Below are 16,546 nucleotides of genomic sequence, written 5' to 3'. Positions count from 1 at the left end.
CCCCCCCCCCCCCCCCTCTGTTTGAAGTGACGGTTAACATTGCTTGTTGGAAAGTCAACCAAATAAAAACATCGTCTTATAATCTGTCCCTGCTCCCAGGGTTCACCTTTCCCTCCCAAACAGTACCTGGTCCTCGTCTCCTCTGGTGCTTAGCGTCAGTCCACTCCCAGCATACAGTGAGTCTGTCTGAAGTGTGTGTGTGTGTTTGTTAGGTGCTCCACCTGACAGTCAGCTCTCCTCCCCAGCTAGTCGTGCTAGCCCCACTCTGGACATTTGGGTCCTCCGGAGCTCTCCCACTGGTAAGGGTGTGTGCTCCCAATCAGCCAGCCCTGTGTGATCCCATCCCAGGCATTCCTCTTTAAGGAAGCTTATTCCCATAATTAACCCTTTTATCATCAGCCCCCCACCCCTCTAATAATCCAGTACCCATAACCATTGTGTTGTCTTGCAGCAGGACTTAATGGTAAGTGAGCAGCACTCCTTTTAAAGCCTTTTCTACCACCCCTGTGTTACTCCTGACCCTGTGTTACTTTTTTTTTTGCTGTTGTTTTTGCAGCTTGCCGGTGCAGCAGCGATTGTGTCAAATTATATGTCTCATATTTATTGCAGGCAACTGATTTGAAATCAAATCGTATTGTGGCAGACCTAGTTATAGTGTTTTTTTATAGCAGCAAATATTGTAATACATCATACATTACTATCATATTGGGATAAAACCTGGGATTTACACCCCTACCATTATACTCCCCTTAAAATCACACACTGTCATTTTTACATTTCTGTTAATTCGTAAAAATTATGATTTACAATTAGTGAACTTTATATATGTTGGTAGGCCTTTTTTAACTTTGGACAGAGCCAAGCTTCCAGTCTGTATGCTAAGCTAAGCCCCTTCCAGCCTCCATACATGCCCACAGACATGAGATTCGTGTTGATCTTCAAGATTCAAGAGGTTTAACTTACACCATGCAATGCAAGCTTGCTTTGCCAGTCTTCATTACACACTGAATGAGAAAGGAGAAAAATACAATAAAGCTGAAACAAACAATAAAACTAACACAAAATGTTTAATATTTTGACTAATTTAACTAATTTATTGGAAAGAAAGAAAAAAAACTAATCCCTTAAGGGTGACTAGGAATATCTAATGACTTGTTAAAAGTTTTTTTTGCAGTGCACTCAAACCACATACCTTAACCTACAAATTAACACCTACAATCTTGTGTTCTCTCCTCCTTTCAGGATCAAATCTATGCAAGTCTGATTGTACACTGTGATCTGTGTGTATGTGTGTGTGTTTTGTGTCAGGTGACAGGAACAGTGTTGGGAGTGCGGGCAGCGTGGGCAGCAGCCGCAGCGCCGGGAGCGGCCAGAGCTCAGAGAGCGGCCACAAACACAACGGGATTCCAAATCGCCACAACGCTGACTATACCAAGGTTGGATCTGCTCAGATGTCTCCACTATCACAAACACATTGTCATTAATATTCACTTGTTTGCAATTAAAATGTTCAAAGAACCTCCCGCACACTGTCTGTCTGAAGATGGTCTAGTACCAAAACGTTGTCTACTATTAATCTTTAGTTTCTTTGCCACCTATGACCTGCTTGCCCCCCTTCCAACGCACTTGTCTCACATTGTATTTTTCTGTACTGATGAACATTTTAGTACAAGATGATCTGACTTGTCTTGGATATGTGTGCAGTGTACCTCAGTATTAAATGCATCTTCTTTCTTGGTGTTTGTGTGCAGCTGGCTCCATCTGCTGGCGAGTCAGGAGACAGAAAACAGGCATATGGATCCACAGGTCGGTCTTCTGTCTTCTTCCTGTGTTTAATAATCAATGTATATATTATATTTATAGATATAATATCAATTCCAATGATAAAACTCTGTCTCGGCTTCTTTCTACAAACAAAATCTGAGATTCCAGTAAAAAGTTGTAATTACAGAAAAAAAGTCCTATTTTAAGAATATAATAGGAGAATAATTCATAGAAATACAATGAAAAGTTTGCTTTGAAAACCAATGATGTTGTGTTTGTGTGGTATGATTAGATTGGGGAGTCTAGTATCATGACGGTCATGATCTGACTGTCTATGTATACCCTACAGTTACTCCTAAGTCTGGGCAAAGTGTTATTACCTATGAGCAAAAAACAGAGCTGGTCTGTACCTGCAGCCAATGTCACCTCTGGCTACCTTTACTAAGCTACGACTCGGCAGGTTTACATTTTTTTTACGTTTAAGTTTTGAGCCAAAAGTGATCTCGTTGCACTGAGTGTTTTTATCCCCAGTAGAAGAACTAATGACACCCAAACCTCATATTTCATCAACATCCTGGTATACTGGACATAAACAGGAGGCTCCGCCCACTGCTGGTAGTTGCCATGGTAACATTAGTAGCTTTAATTCCAGAGAACGAGACAACACAACCAATTGGAACCAATCAGGAGGAGGAATGTTGGCGTCACTGTAGAGCAGGGGGAATGAGAGGGGGAAACACCAGAGCAGGGCAAATGAGAGGAAGAAATGCCAGAGCAGGGGGAATGAGAGGGGGAAACGCCAGAGCAGGGGGGATGAGAGGAGGAAACACCAGAGCAGGGGGAATGAGAGGAGGAAACCCCAGAGCAGGGGGAATGAGAGGAGGAAACGCCAGAGCAGGGAGAATGAGAGGTGGAAACACTAGAGCAGGGGAAATGAGAGGGGGGAACACTAGAGCAGGGGAAATGAGAGGGGGGAACACTAGAGCAGGGGAAATGAGAGGGGGAACACTAGAGCAGGGGAAATGAGAGGGGGAACACTAGAGCAGGGGAAATGAGAGGAGGAAATGCCAGAGCAGGGAGAATGAGAGGGGGAAATGTAGCAAAAGATATTCCTTTTTACACCAAACGTAGCACTATAAATGTAGCAGCTAGTCCTGTTGGGATCCTCATCCACTAAGAAGCTCAGGAAAGAGGCTGTACACTGTCAGGGGTGGGGAAGGCTGGATGAAGTCATTATTTGGTTTGAGGAAAGCGTGCACGTTTACTTTCACACCTCCTCAGATAAAGCAGTGTCTTTTCAGTCTCTTTCTCCCTTTCACATTGTTTCCAGGGAGTCCTGACGCCTGAGCTTTAATCCTTTTCTGATGCCAGCATCTCTGCACTCTTTGACCCCGTCCAGTTCTGGACTTATACTATACATCATGTTGTTGATTTAACTTCCTTCAATGTCCTTACCTCTATGATAATGATGCTTATTGGTCAAAAAGTCTGGTCCTTCCTCAATTTACACATAAAAGGAGACTGCTCACACCTCGTAAGAATTCAAATCTCACAACCTCTTGAAATATTATGACTTTTTCTTGTAAACTATTCATACTCTATTTTCTATGTATAGCAATTTTCTTCCTCTAAATATTATGACTGTCTAGAAATTACGACTTATTTCACCTAACACTATGACTTCATTCTTAAAATCTTTGTCCTAATTATTGGCTTTATGAAGGCAAAATATATGTATGTCAGTCCAAGAAAACCAAGTTAGAAGATAAATTTAACTTATACTCTTTTTTTCTTAAGATTTAGATCTGTTTTGCATTTGCATCAAAACCCAGCATTCTACGATTGTAACATGTTAAACGTCACTGTAGCTACTTATACCTGAGGAATGTGATGAAAGACCCATGCAGCAGTAGTGCTTTAGTTCTGCAGATTGAACTGTTATTGCTGTAGGTCTCAAAGGAAATGAGATGGGAGGAGAGTGGAGAGGTTTAACCCACATCACAACAGAAACCAAAAAAAGCACAAGCTTCTCTCCACCACACCGGCCATTAAAGCCCTGAGGAAACACCGCAGGCTGGCACATTGTGTCTTTGTGTGCGCAGGCTGATACATCCTAACACCAGGTGCAGAAAATCATAAAATAGGTGACGATGTTGCAGCTATTCTGTGAGAATGTGGCTCTGAAAATGTGAGCACTGCCCAATAAATATAATAAACAAAAATAAAATAATAATGAAGTATTGTGGTACTGCAAAGTGGTCCCGGTCTACAAATCCTGTCCTACATCCTTGCAGAAATCACGCTATAGTCATTTTAAGTTTTTAATTTTAATATTTTTCAATGAAAATGAGAATAATGGTACCCAAATTCCCTCCAATATTGTGAATCACATTGCAAACGCAATATCAGTCAAAATAATCCCAATGAGATATTTTCCTCAGGTAGTGCAGCCCTATTATGGAGTGACATGCACGACGAAGCGGAGGATCTGTGTTGACCTCAGGCTGAATACAAGGAGGGTTAAGTAAAGGAGAAGAGGAATGAGGAGTTGGAGGGAGGGGTCAGAGGGAGGAGACAGGAACAGGAGCAGAAACAGCCAAACCTATTTGTTAAATAAAAAAGAAGAGAAGAGATGGGAAGACTGAACTGGAAAGAAAGGTCTGTCTGCGTGAAGGATAGTCAGACAGAAGGATGAAAAAGTCGGGAGCCGCGCTCCTCTCCTTCATCCTGAAGGGTAAGAAGTCATGGACGGATTTTTGCAGTGTGTCCAGGCCGGGGGGGGGGGGGCATTCATTCACATTTAACGTCCTGTCTTCGGCTAGATCCAGTTGTTAGATGTTGGGACAGTGGAGGCAGTGAGAGCAGAGAACATGCTCCTGATGAGTTTGGAGTTGACATAAATTTAACATCTGACCTATTTTTTTGCAGTTCCTGCAGGTCCTTCCCTGCTATAAATGTTTGTAAAACTACAATCTCTTCCCAGACATATGTTGATATGTACTGTTGAGTCAGATGTTTGTTAGAGTGTACCCACTGTTACTTTACTTGGGCTTTGGAATGAGCAGCCTTTTTTATTTTCTCAAGCCGATTTGTCCGGAGGCCAAATGCCTGTCGACGAGGTGCTGCGTTTAACTCTCTTTGGAGACCAAAGACCTGACCCTTGACCTTAAACCCAAAGTAGAGAAAAACAGCAAAAAAAGACAAACAAGACAGAAAACAGGGATGGGTCAGGCCTGGATGGATAAAACCTGAGGTTTTTAGCCTTGGGGCATCCATACTTTTGGATTAATTTAAAGTTGTGTTTACATGAGAAGATTCATATGACCCGTGTCTGTGTGTTTGGTAAAGAACTGGAATCAGGACTATGTTAGCCTAGCTTAGCATAAAGACTGAAAACAGGAGGAATCAGCAAGCCTGCCCTGTTTAAAGTTCTAAAACAAGCCCACTTTGTTTGTTTAAAGTAAAACGTAAAGGCAGCTTTATTTGTACAGCACATTTCAGCTACCAGAGCAGTTAAAACAGTTACAATACAAGTATAAAAGTTGGGACTAATCTGGGAGTTAGGTCCAGATAAGTGGAGCATAGACAGTGAAGGTTCAGTTCTGACTCTGATAGAAAGCAGGGCTGACCCAGACCACCTGAGAGGTCTGGAGGGTTCAGAATGAAGCAGCTGATCAGAAATAATCCAACAGTACTATTTAGAAACCAATTCTCCTATGACAGTCAGAAAGTATTATTTGGGAGAACATTTTAGATTAGGTAACTTGATGTAATTTAGCCGTAAAGAGCAGAAAGACAATCGATGAAAGCGCTCGCCTCAGGCAAAGACGGAGAGAATGAGAGGAAAGGTTCATTCCTCCAAGTGTTTCCAAGTGATCATGGGAAATGTAGGATAGGTAGTGCAAGCAGTGTTGCCAGATAAAGGTTACGTTTAAAGCCAAACACACAAAACCAGCCACATTTCTTGGTGGAAAACAGACCATCTGGCCACATTTCTGCAGCTGGCCGGTTCAAACCGAAGCAGCGTTCTGCTTCATTCATGACCAGCCAGGTTGGATTCAAACTTCACAATGTTGCCCGCCAACAATACATTTGTACCCCTATTTGGCAGGTTGGTTGGTGTCAATTGAAAGCAGACTATATTAGGAACTTGCTCATATGTGCATTGAAGTTAGCATTTGATTACATCCAGCTTTGACTCACCTACCAGCCACTTGTTCTTGTTGAGTCTTTGTCTGGTCTTGTTTCCGTTGGCATGCTGACCCTGCAGACAGAACGCGTTCAGACAGCCTGCCCCGGCCATGTGACGGTCCAGCAAAAACGCAGGTCTTTGTATTCATTTTGAATGGGGCTAGTCCGTTTAGGCCGCGGCGGGGTTTGCCGCATTGGGGAAACGCAAAAAAAATGCAGTGGGCATGTGGCGAAAAGTTGAGACTGGCTCAACTTTTAGAGAAACGCAAGCCCACGTCACGCTGGGGTGGTTCATCATTTAACTGGAGATCAAACTGGTCGGTGTGTTTTGAGCTGAAGTTTGAGGCGCTGTGAGAAACAGGAAACATCACTGCTTCTATTGCTGCCACATAATTGTTTTTAACCAAATACAAGCTCTGATCTGCCCAGGAGTTACAGCTGGAAGCACTCGCTTTGTCTTGCTCTTCTTTCTTTCCCTTCTCTCTCATTCTGGGTAATAAACCTGACTTCAAGTGAAAATCTATAAAAGATCTGACTGAAAACAGTAATTGGGAAATATAAAGTCTACTTGTCCGTTGTTGGGGTTTAAGAACACAACAGGGCAGCACACAAATGGGCCGATACATACGGTACAAATACGGTGAAAATATGGTGGAGCATGTCGTCCTGTAAGACTGATCGTGTGTGTTTTCCAGGTGGTTCCCGTCTGCAGGCCAACGGCACTCCTCTGAAAGGCTTTGTGAGGCCAGAAGAGCTTCTGCAGGGCAAGGTGAGTAGAGTACTCCAGCCGGAGTAGCTGTGTGTAGAGTCCTCAAGCCGAAGTAGCTGTGTGTAGAGTACTCCAGCCGGAGTAGCTGTGTGTAGAGTCCTCAAGCCGAAGTAGCTGTGTGTAGAGTCCTCAAGCCGAAGTAGCTGTGTGTAGAGTACTCCAGCCGGAGTAGCTGTGAGTAGAGTACTCCAGCCGGAGTAGCTGTGTGTAGAGTCCTCAAGCCGGAGTAGCTGTGAGTAGAGTACTCCAGCCGGAGTAGCTGTGTGTAGAGTACTCCAGCCGGAGTAGCTGTGTGTAGAGTACTCCAGCCGGAGTAGCTGTGTGTAGAGTACTCCAGCCGGAGTAGCTGTGTGTAGAGTACTCCAGCCGGAGTAGCTGTGTGTAGAGTACTCCAGCCGGAGTAGCTGTGTGTAGAGTACTCCAGCCGGAGTAGCTGTGTGTAGAGTACTCCAGCCGGAGTAGCTGTGTGTAGAGTACTCCAGCCGGAGTAGCTGTGTGTAGAGTACTCCAGCCGGAGTAGCTGTGTGTAGAGTCCTCAAGCCGGAGTAGCTGTGTGTAGAGTCCTCAAGCCGGAGTATCTGTGTGTAGATCACTCCAGCCGGAGTATCTGTGTGTTAGAGTGACACCTGTTAAACCACCTTGCTCTCTGTTGTTAGGACTCAGAGGCCATCTACCAGTGGCTGTGTGACTTCCAGCTGGAGCAGTACACATCCAACTTCATCAGCGCAGGATATGATGTACCCACCATTAGCAGGATGACCCCTGAGGTGTGTGTGTGTGTGTGTGTGTGTGTATTTATTTTAATTTACAGACACACAACAATTCTTCCCAAGAGCAAGAATTTGGTGTCATCTTGTTTTTTGTTGTTGTTGAAGCTGAGTATTCACCAGCTGCCTACATGTGTTCTGCTCTTCAGGACCTGACTGCCATCGGAGTGACCAAACCAGGCCACAGAAAGAAGATCTCAATGGAGATTGGCAAGCTGAGCATCCCTGAGTGGCTGCCGGATTACATTCCTGTGAGGAAACCCCTCTAAAGTCCCACTTGCATGTTGATGTCCTACCAGTCCTGAAACACAGCTACTCCTCTTCGTTGTAATACTTTTGAACCAGTAGTGTCTAACCGTGTGGTCGTGGTCACACAGTCCGTACTGCAGTTAAAGCTTTAGGTAGCCCGCACACTGCCTGTGTGGGGTTGAGCGTGGCATTTCAGTTGCGTGTCAGTTGCGTTGAAGCTGCATGGCATTTTCTATGTCCTTGCACACCAGAAACGTGTCTGACGCGGCGCTGCTGCTGCTAGCCTTGTCTGTACAAATGTTTCCCATTGGATAAATGAAATAATAGTGTGTTCAACTTTATTTTGTCAATATTTTTGGGTTTGTACATTTGTTTGCACATATTTCGATATATTGTACATATTTTTATATTCCATACCCTTTCCTGAAATAATAAAGTCCATGTTATTGTTTTATCAAAGTCCAATTTAAAATAGGAGTTCAACAGATTTTTCTAAATTGTTAAAATGTTAAAAGCATAGGCTAAGCTTTCAAACATCAAAATGTCATTTTTTTTTAAATGTATTTGCGTCAAAATGACATATAAACCTCTTTTCCTATTCTATTTTGCCTGGAAACGCTTCCAACACGCTTGCGTGTCGCGTGAAAAATAGGCGTGGGCCATATTTCTAGCATGCATGCATATTTGGTGCGTCTGAAACGTGCGTGTCACACGGGCAGTGTGTAAGCTCTAACGGTTACCATGGGAGCTGAAATAAAAACGGACTATTATTTCTAATAATGGACGTCCGTTACATTCATGCCATTGCCAAGTGAGTTGATACAGAGTTATCAAGACTCTGGGCTCTGGGCGCCTAGATAGCTCACCTGGTAGAGCGTGTGCCCGCGCCCATATGCAGAGGCACAGCCCTCAACGCAGTGGCCGCAGGTTTGGTTCCGACCTGCGGCCCTGCTGCATGTCGTTACCCCTCTCTCCCCTTTCAGGTCTAAGCTGTGGTTTGTGCTACCAATAAAGGCTTGTGTCCAGTGTAATTGCCATTACTTAGAATTCCTCATGGGGGAGACAAACTATGCGCTATAGCTTTAAACTGGCAAAACACAACATCCAGGATAATTCTGACTTCTTTTGTTCTGTCTGTGTCTCTCAGTCGGAGCTGGGGGAGTGGCTGAGTGTGATTGGACTGCCTCAGTACCAGAAGAGACTGTGTGACAACGGCTACGACTCCATCACTATCGTCAAAGACATCACCTGGGAGGACCTGCAGGAGATAGGCATCACCAAACTGGGTGAGGAATCAGACCGGACTCCTATGGAATGTGCTGCGGATGTCCTTGGTTTCCCCCCAGTGCATGAAGCAGTGCCATTTTGGACCGTTTACTCCATATCCTCTTCAAATCCATTTAAACCAATTTGAGCATGCAAGGGGTTAATCTCTTTTTATGCTTCCAAACTAACTTTACACTTCACATAGCCATTTGTTGGCTCTAGTGAGGCTTTCATGTTAGGAATTTCCTCTCCACTTTGATAGAAACTGATTGAATTAAGACAAAGAATATATTCCAAATACATTTTTTCAACATAATTACTAAATTTAGCTGTATCACTAAGAGGGATGATTAATTTAAAGCGACACTGTAACATTTGAAAGAAGAAAGAACATTCCTATCCAATTAAAATGCAGCCTCCATCAGTTCAGTAAAGTCAGGGCACCAGTAGATTATAGTGGCTAGTGTCAGCAAACGTTAGATCTGACTTAATAACTCTTTCCTACTGTCCCTCAACACGTGCTGGTTTCACCTCGTAGCAGCATCATTTGACACATATCCGGTGCGACCTGTAGCATGCTGACGGGCCACGCAAACACAAGAAGAAGAAGAAGAAGAAGAAGTCGTGGTCCGGGAGCCAAGTCGTGCCAACCTGGGGATAAAATAGCTTTTCTTTAGGGTTGGTGTGCGTCGACATTGGGGAATGAGATGGGCGTATCCTGATGTGTCACATAACACTGTTGAATTAACCAGTTAGTCTGGGTAAACTAACCAATGACAAAGACCCTGGATGTAGTTGAAAGCTCTAGAAAAAGCTAGTAAGTGGACTTCCTTTTGAAAGGAACTCTCACGTCCAACCAAGTTGTCTTTAAATCGTGTTCTGTGTTTCAGGCCATCAGAAGAAGCTGATGTTGGCGGTGAAGAGGCTTTGTGACCTACAACGCTCTCGTAACCATGCCGACATAGCCGGAGGCGGGACTCTCCGACGGAAACCCCCCGCCGCCCTGGAACTCGTGGCAATCGAACACATGCCGACACACAGTGTGCACGCTCCTCCTGACGACTGCTGCCCCTCCCCTCGCACCCCTAGGGCCCTTCTCTCCTTCCAGGACAGCGAGTTGAGCGCCGAGCTGCAGAGAGCCATGATGGGCAGGGCCGGGGGGGGCGCTGCCGAGGCGTTCGCCATTAGAGGCGTGGCCTCCGCAGCAGCTGTATCTGCCATGTCGCTCAGTCAGGAGAGCATCAGCGTGCGGTCAAGGGGATCTGGGAATTCTGGGAATTCAAATTCAGGATATTCTCAAGATCACCAAGCTGCACCGTGTTCAGCCACGATCTCCAGCCGGTCGGAGGAGAGTCTCGGGGGTGTTGGGGGGGAGGAGGCCACGGGTGGAGGAAGCAGTCCTGCAGGTAGAGGTAGACAGAGACCCACAGAGATGTGGGAGAGTCGCTCTGCCACCCCCAACAAACCCTTCTCGCCCCTAACACCTCCACTAACCCCCAGCAAGATGCCTCGCTTCGCGTACCCGGCCGTCCCCCCCAAGGCCAAACACCTCCAGTCCCCCAATCGCCTCTATCCGCCCTCCTCCCCTTCGGTTCCGTCGCCGCTGCCTTCCCCCCCACAGAAGGCTTTCAGTTACCTCCAGACACAGGCAGGAGGCGTCAACGGGGGTCCACGGGTGCTCTCCAAACCTTTGCCCGGAGCTGTCCCTGTTCTGGGACCGCGGCCTGGGCAGGGCCCAGCGGATGACGCCCAGAGGGGCCCGCACAAAAAGCGAGCCCAGAGCCTGACTCGCTACGCTCTGTCTGACGGCGAGCCCGATGACGACGACGATGACCTCACTCCCCCCTGCACCTCTGCCTCCTCCCCAAACGTGCCCTCCTACGCCACCCTGTCCCGCAGACCGGGACGTGGCCACACGAGCGCCGCGGCGTCCCAGCGCCACATCAACCGCAGCCACTCGTTCGCCGTGCGATCCCGCCGCAAAGGCCCGCCCCCACCACCACCCAAGAGGATGAGCTCGGTGAGCGCCAGTCCGGCACGCCAACCAGGAAACGGGAAAGTGGGAGAGCCAGAGGTGAAGGGTGGGGTGGAGACTGAAGGCTCAGGCAGCGTGAGGAGCATCGCAGCCAAGCTGGAGGGGGGGGGCAGCAGCAGTCCATGCAGGAGGATAGATATACCACCAACTCATATCGCTGTTTCACCGCTTTTCATCCCTGTTTCCTCCCCGATTCCACATGGGATGAATCCTCACATCATCCTACAACACTCCAAACCAGTCCCTGCTCTGGGCCTGGGGGGCCTGAGGAGGACAGGAAGCGAGAGGACAGAAGTGGAGACTGGCAGACAGAGAGGTGGAGGCCCTGAGGAAACCCTTGAGAAAGCAAGGAGAAGCGAAAGGATGTCGAAGAGTGCTACTGCATCTCCGAAGCACAACTCCGGGGAGAACCTCCCTTTTGCTGAAGAAGGCAACCTTACTATCAAACAGCGGCCCAGGGCGGGGGCTAACACCCTCACAGACGCTGAAGTCAAGGCTCCTCCAGAGCCTCCTGGCCAGACCCCCGGCAGCCTGGAGCTTCCAGAGTTCAATCTGAAAGAGTCTGACACGGTGAAAAGACGACACAAACCCAAAGACAAAGACTCGTCAACACCTGAGGAGGCGAGGTCTCCCAACAGAGACTCCGCCCACCCACAGGCCAACAGTCTCCACACACCGGATGATGTCAGGGCGCTGAGCGATGATGACTCTCAGAGGCCGGGGAATATGTTCCAGAGAGTAGGCTCCATGGGAAAAGGCCCCAAGCCACCAGTGTCCTCAAAACCTACCAGTCCTCTGAAACAACCGCCCAACAGCAAACCAACAACCCCCCAGAAAACAGTCTCTTCAGTACCAACTGCACAAACAGCCATTCCTAAACTGACCAACATACAGATTCACACAGTTTCTCCGAGGCTGGGCGGCAGCATTCACACACAGAAATGTGTAGCCAGCCACAAAGCCGTGAACCCACAGACGGAGAGTCCACAGAAAGCTGGTGCTTTGTCTGGACCGAGACTCTGTCAGCCCAGCATGGTCTCAGCATCAGCAGCAGGTAACACTAATGTGGTAGACATTCCAATGCTATCAACTTACAAACCTAGTTCTGTGAATAAATGCCATCAACCTGCCACCTCTCCTGACCTGGAATAGTGATGTAATTTGCTATGCTTATGTATTGGATTTCTGTTGCTTATTATTGTTTTCTTTTAAAACCATCCACCTGCTTAGGGACTGCAGAGGAAAATGTTTCTGCATGGTTAAATCTGGCACATTTACATGTTGGACGCTGGCTCATTAGCACATTGTGTCTTGTCCCAAATAAATCAAAAAAATCCCCAAAATCTGAATTTGCCTCATTAAAGAACACTATTTTGGCCCAAATGTCTTCATTTGTTTTGGATTAACCCCCCACATGTTGGCTCTAATTAGAGAGTATGGTGTTGACCTGCTCTATGTGGAAGATGATTGAGATGAGAATTCTGTTATGATTTGAAACAATGAATGAAAATGAAATTGAATTGAACTTATTGTCCCTCAGGACTGAACGTCACCGTGGTCCAGAGCGTTGCGTTTGCTGCTCCGGCCCCCCCAGCTCCGGCCCCTTCGTACCCCACCTCGGCCGCCGGTCTGGAGGAGCTGGCTCAGCAGAGGCTGGAGCAGACCAGTACGTCACTGGAAGCTGCTCTCAAAGTGGTGGAAACCAAACTGGCCCAGGGGGGCAGTGTGGACAGGTACGCACTGCTCTGCTTGTTTCTACCTGATGCTGAACATCTGTCCTGTAGGGTAACATTACAGCTTGTTTCTCCCTGATGATGAACATCTGTCCTGTAGGGTAACATTACAGCTTGTTTCTACCTGATGATGAACATCTGTCCTGTAGGGTAACATTACAGCTTACGTGTTTAGGCAGTAACATGGACTTGTTTCTCAGCACCATTGCTTTGAGCCACCGGAGTGGACACACTGCAGTAGTCTGTAGTAACCCGGTCCTGTCTGTTTCACAGCGGCAGCAGCACGGTGAAGGCAGCAGGGAATATTCTAGATGACATCGGCAACATGTTTGATGACCTGGCTGACCAGCTGAACGCCATGTTGGACTGACATCCTGAAATCCGCATGGGCAACTAAAGTCCCGGCACAGAGAGATGGAGACCACGCCGCCCACATGTGATACGCAGGAAAACCCCGAGGTAGGGCCCAGAGCAGACCGAGGTGCTGGAACGTTCTGGAAACGGTCAGCGGCAACTAGGTCAACATTTAAATAATTTGTACTTTGACCTCAGAGCACAGCGGCGATGGTTGCACTGTGCCTAGTGTCGCATGTTCAGACCCTCTTCTACAGCACCGTAGGAGAGGGTCTGGCTAGTCCACACAGCATTCTGGGATGGGAGAACAACCTGCTCTGGTTTATTGACATTTCTTTAAACCAATCACAATCGGCATCCGCCTGAATTTCCGGAGCGGTGCGGCCCAACCAGCGCTGCACCTAGTTGGGCCGCACCGCTCTCCCCCGTTGGAAAACAATGGAACGGCCGGCACAGAGCTGGGTTACCATGGATCACGTGTAGGCGGCCTAAAAGCAGAGACGGTCTTCATGACAGAGACGCGGCACAATCATTTGAGGATTTCCTGCACAACACTTCCTCAGTACTGCCCAGGTTTTCAACGCGAGCACTTCGCCCTAGGACACACACCTGGGAATGTTAATGGAGCCTGTGTGTTTCATCACCAAAGGGAATCAGGGGCCATTTTTATTTATGTTACCTGTAAATGTATGAATGAGTCGACGTTGGCGCTGTGGATGTTTGTAGTCACGTAACATTATACTGAGTATATTTGTACTTCTATATGTTTGTTTTTTTAACAAATGGACTTCCTATTGACTGCTTAACTCATTCTATATTAGCATAACTGTGTTTTTTTATATATATGTGTGTATATATAGCTGCTTATTGTCTATAACATGGGTATATAAATTGCTTGTTGCATTTAAAGCAGCAAATTCCTGATATGATTTAACGTGTTTTTACCAAAGTCTTTTATTATGGACACAAAGGAGGAGACATTGTCCCCTCGTAGCGTGATCATCAGAGCAGAGACGTGCATCAGGACTGACAGCTGGCCTCAGGGTGCTGCTTCCAAACCACGGGAGACAGCGGGCGGTTCCAGAGCCTTCAGTCTGAATATGTTCCGTATTTCGAGCACTGTTAAGGTGCAGATGTATTAGCTTTTAACTACGTGTTGGCCTGTCTGATAGCTGCTGTGTTTTCCTGCAGTTCTTTTGGAGCGTAGGTCGTGCACATCTTCAGAAATTAACGCTATGTGTCCGAATGCACATGTATGTGGGGGCAGCATATCATGCCACCCCCCCCCCCCCCCCCCCCCCCCCCCCCCCAGCGGATATATGTTTAATCCCCCCAGGTACACAATATAAACAGTGCTGTTGGTGTCCCAGCCGCTTGTCTACCTGTACGCATTGTTTAAAGCAAGATTATCGGCGCCTAATGAGATTGGGAGTCCAGAGTGGAATAATTAAAGACTTTTACATGCTTAATCATAATCAACAAATTAAAAATGGATGCATTTTTAAAAACCCCAATGTGCATTTAAAATATGCATTATGTTTAGAAAAAGTTTCCTTCTTTATCATTGACACTTGCTTCCTGCTTTGAGGAGGCAGCAGCAGGAGCTCTGATTGGCCTAAAATAATTATACACCATTGTTATGAATGAATATAATGATTGTAAACATTTTAAAAAGCTTTTATGTTTCTTTAAAGCTAGGCCTGCTTTTCTTTGCGGTTTAGGGGTTAATAAGATGAAAAACACATTTCACACCAGCGCATTAACTCGTCCCTCAGACCACGTCAGAAACATTTTCATTGGCAATGTTGGTGAACATCAAAGACAACAACTCCCAGCATGCCACGCTACTTCATGAGAGCCGTAGGGGGGGTAAAATAAAAGGGTTGTCTTTAAAATGAAGAAATCCCCAAATGGAAACTGTAAATGTTAAAGCAGGAAGCTACAGATCATTTGGAGAGAGAATAAGAGAAAATGGCACTATTGGTAATCTTTTAGATTATTAGTTTTCATGCATCATTAAAATGATTCCAGCCCGCTCTTACAGCTCCTCTCTGGCATTATCGTCTTATTCTTTTTGTTTACTGCTGCAATGAATTCATTTCCCGGTGGGAATCAATCCCTTGTTCCTGTCCCAATAAACGTGTTCCTATGGATGTGTTGGGGGCACGTGGTCGTCCCTCACAGCTAACGCAGAGCTAACACACGTATTCAGGATCAACACTTAAATGAAGCCAAATCTCTCAAAGAGATCATGAATTGATCTTAATGCTTGGTTGTATTCTTCTTTCATATCCCTCTCTCATTATGCACCTTACAGAGATGCTTTATTAACCTTCTGGGTCCACCTCCAGTCACTGACCCAGTGCCAAACCACGCTGACTGGGTCTGTGAGCCAACGTCTTCCTATGAGGCCGGTTAAGAAAAGCCATCTTTAATCCTACATTTGTCAATAGAAATGCACTCTTCCCAAACCTTTGCAGCAAGAAGATTTAGAAAAACTGTAAAACTGTGGATTACAATGTTCAAGCACTATTGATTCCTCTGTTCTATTTTGATGTATGTCTGTTAATTTTTATATTTCCATTTGGATTCTGTATTATCCTGGAAATCATTAAAAGGAGAGTTTGTACGCAGAGTGTTTGTCCAGGTGTTTTTTCTACTGCAGTCAAATGGACAGACGGGAGTGGCTGAGAGTTTTTGGCCTCTCTGGCTTCCCATAGTTTCACCCTTGGCGATGTAAATTGTTAAAGCTAGAGTTGAGAACCGATGTCACACAGTGCTGACTCAGCCTGGCTCTGAGACTGGAGGCAGTCCTTGGGTCCCTGGAAGGAAGGCGATACAGCTGTAGGTACTCAGAACGAGTACTTTATAAACTCAACGCCACTACATGAGAAGTACACACTGGTTCACAGTGTAGCTGCTAACCTGGCTCTGATAGTATCCTGTATATTAACAGTCCACCTGTATTTTCCAGAACCTGTATATTAACAGTCCACCTGTATTTTCCAGAACCTGTATATTAACAGTCCACCTGTATTTTCCAGAACCTGTATATTAACAGTCCACCTGTATTTTCCAGAACCTGTATATTAACAGTCCACCTGTATTTTCCAATACCTTGACAGGCAGACAGTGGGGATAGAACCACAGCAGTTTATTTTTTCGTAAGGAATCCTACTGCTTCTCTTCAGCACGGCCAGTGTTGGTGTAATTATTCTGACTTCCGGGGGGGGGGGACCGCACTAAGCTTTAAAGTGCTCATATTATGCTTTTGTCTTTGTACCTTTTACTTTGTTTTATTTCTTTTTGTGCATGTAATACGTTTACAAAGCGAAATAGTCCAACTGGTCCACACAGCTCTGTTGTAGTCCAGCCTTTACTTCAGAGACCAACGTTATAATGCTGCTAGCAGGGCACG

At 46.2% G+C, this 16,546-nt stretch overlaps 1 protein-coding gene across 2 annotated transcripts in view; it reads left to right on the top strand.

Moving 5' to 3' along the window:
• Window positions 1-13,756, top strand: part of si:ch211-119c20.2 (caskin-2) — a 54,608-nt gene extending 40,852 nt beyond the window's left edge. For both annotated transcript variants that reach the window (XM_034859853.1, XM_034859852.1), the window contains 9 exons: window positions 1,309-1,436; window positions 1,752-1,806; window positions 6,651-6,724; window positions 7,381-7,491; window positions 7,641-7,742; window positions 8,888-9,026; window positions 9,897-12,095; window positions 12,582-12,774; window positions 13,048-13,756. In XM_034859853.1, the coding sequence (XP_034715744.1) occupies window positions 1,309-1,436; window positions 1,752-1,806; window positions 6,651-6,724; window positions 7,381-7,491; window positions 7,641-7,742; window positions 8,888-9,026; window positions 9,897-12,095; window positions 12,582-12,774; window positions 13,048-13,144 (3,098 nt within the window). In that variant the 3' untranslated portion in view covers window positions 13,145-13,756. The remainder of the gene's footprint in view (window positions 1-1,308; window positions 1,437-1,751; window positions 1,807-6,650; window positions 6,725-7,380; window positions 7,492-7,640; window positions 7,743-8,887; window positions 9,027-9,896; window positions 12,096-12,581; window positions 12,775-13,047) is intronic.
• The last annotated feature ends 2,790 nt before the right edge of the window (window positions 13,757-16,546 follow it).

The sequence above is a fragment of the Etheostoma cragini genome, chromosome 21 (genome assembly GCF_013103735.1).
Source record: "Etheostoma cragini isolate CJK2018 chromosome 21, CSU_Ecrag_1.0, whole genome shotgun sequence".
Lineage (NCBI taxonomy): Eukaryota > Metazoa > Chordata > Actinopteri > Perciformes > Percidae > Etheostoma > Etheostoma cragini.
Note: the sequence above shows the minus strand (reverse complement) of the source record. Positions and strands in the feature narration are given on the sequence as shown.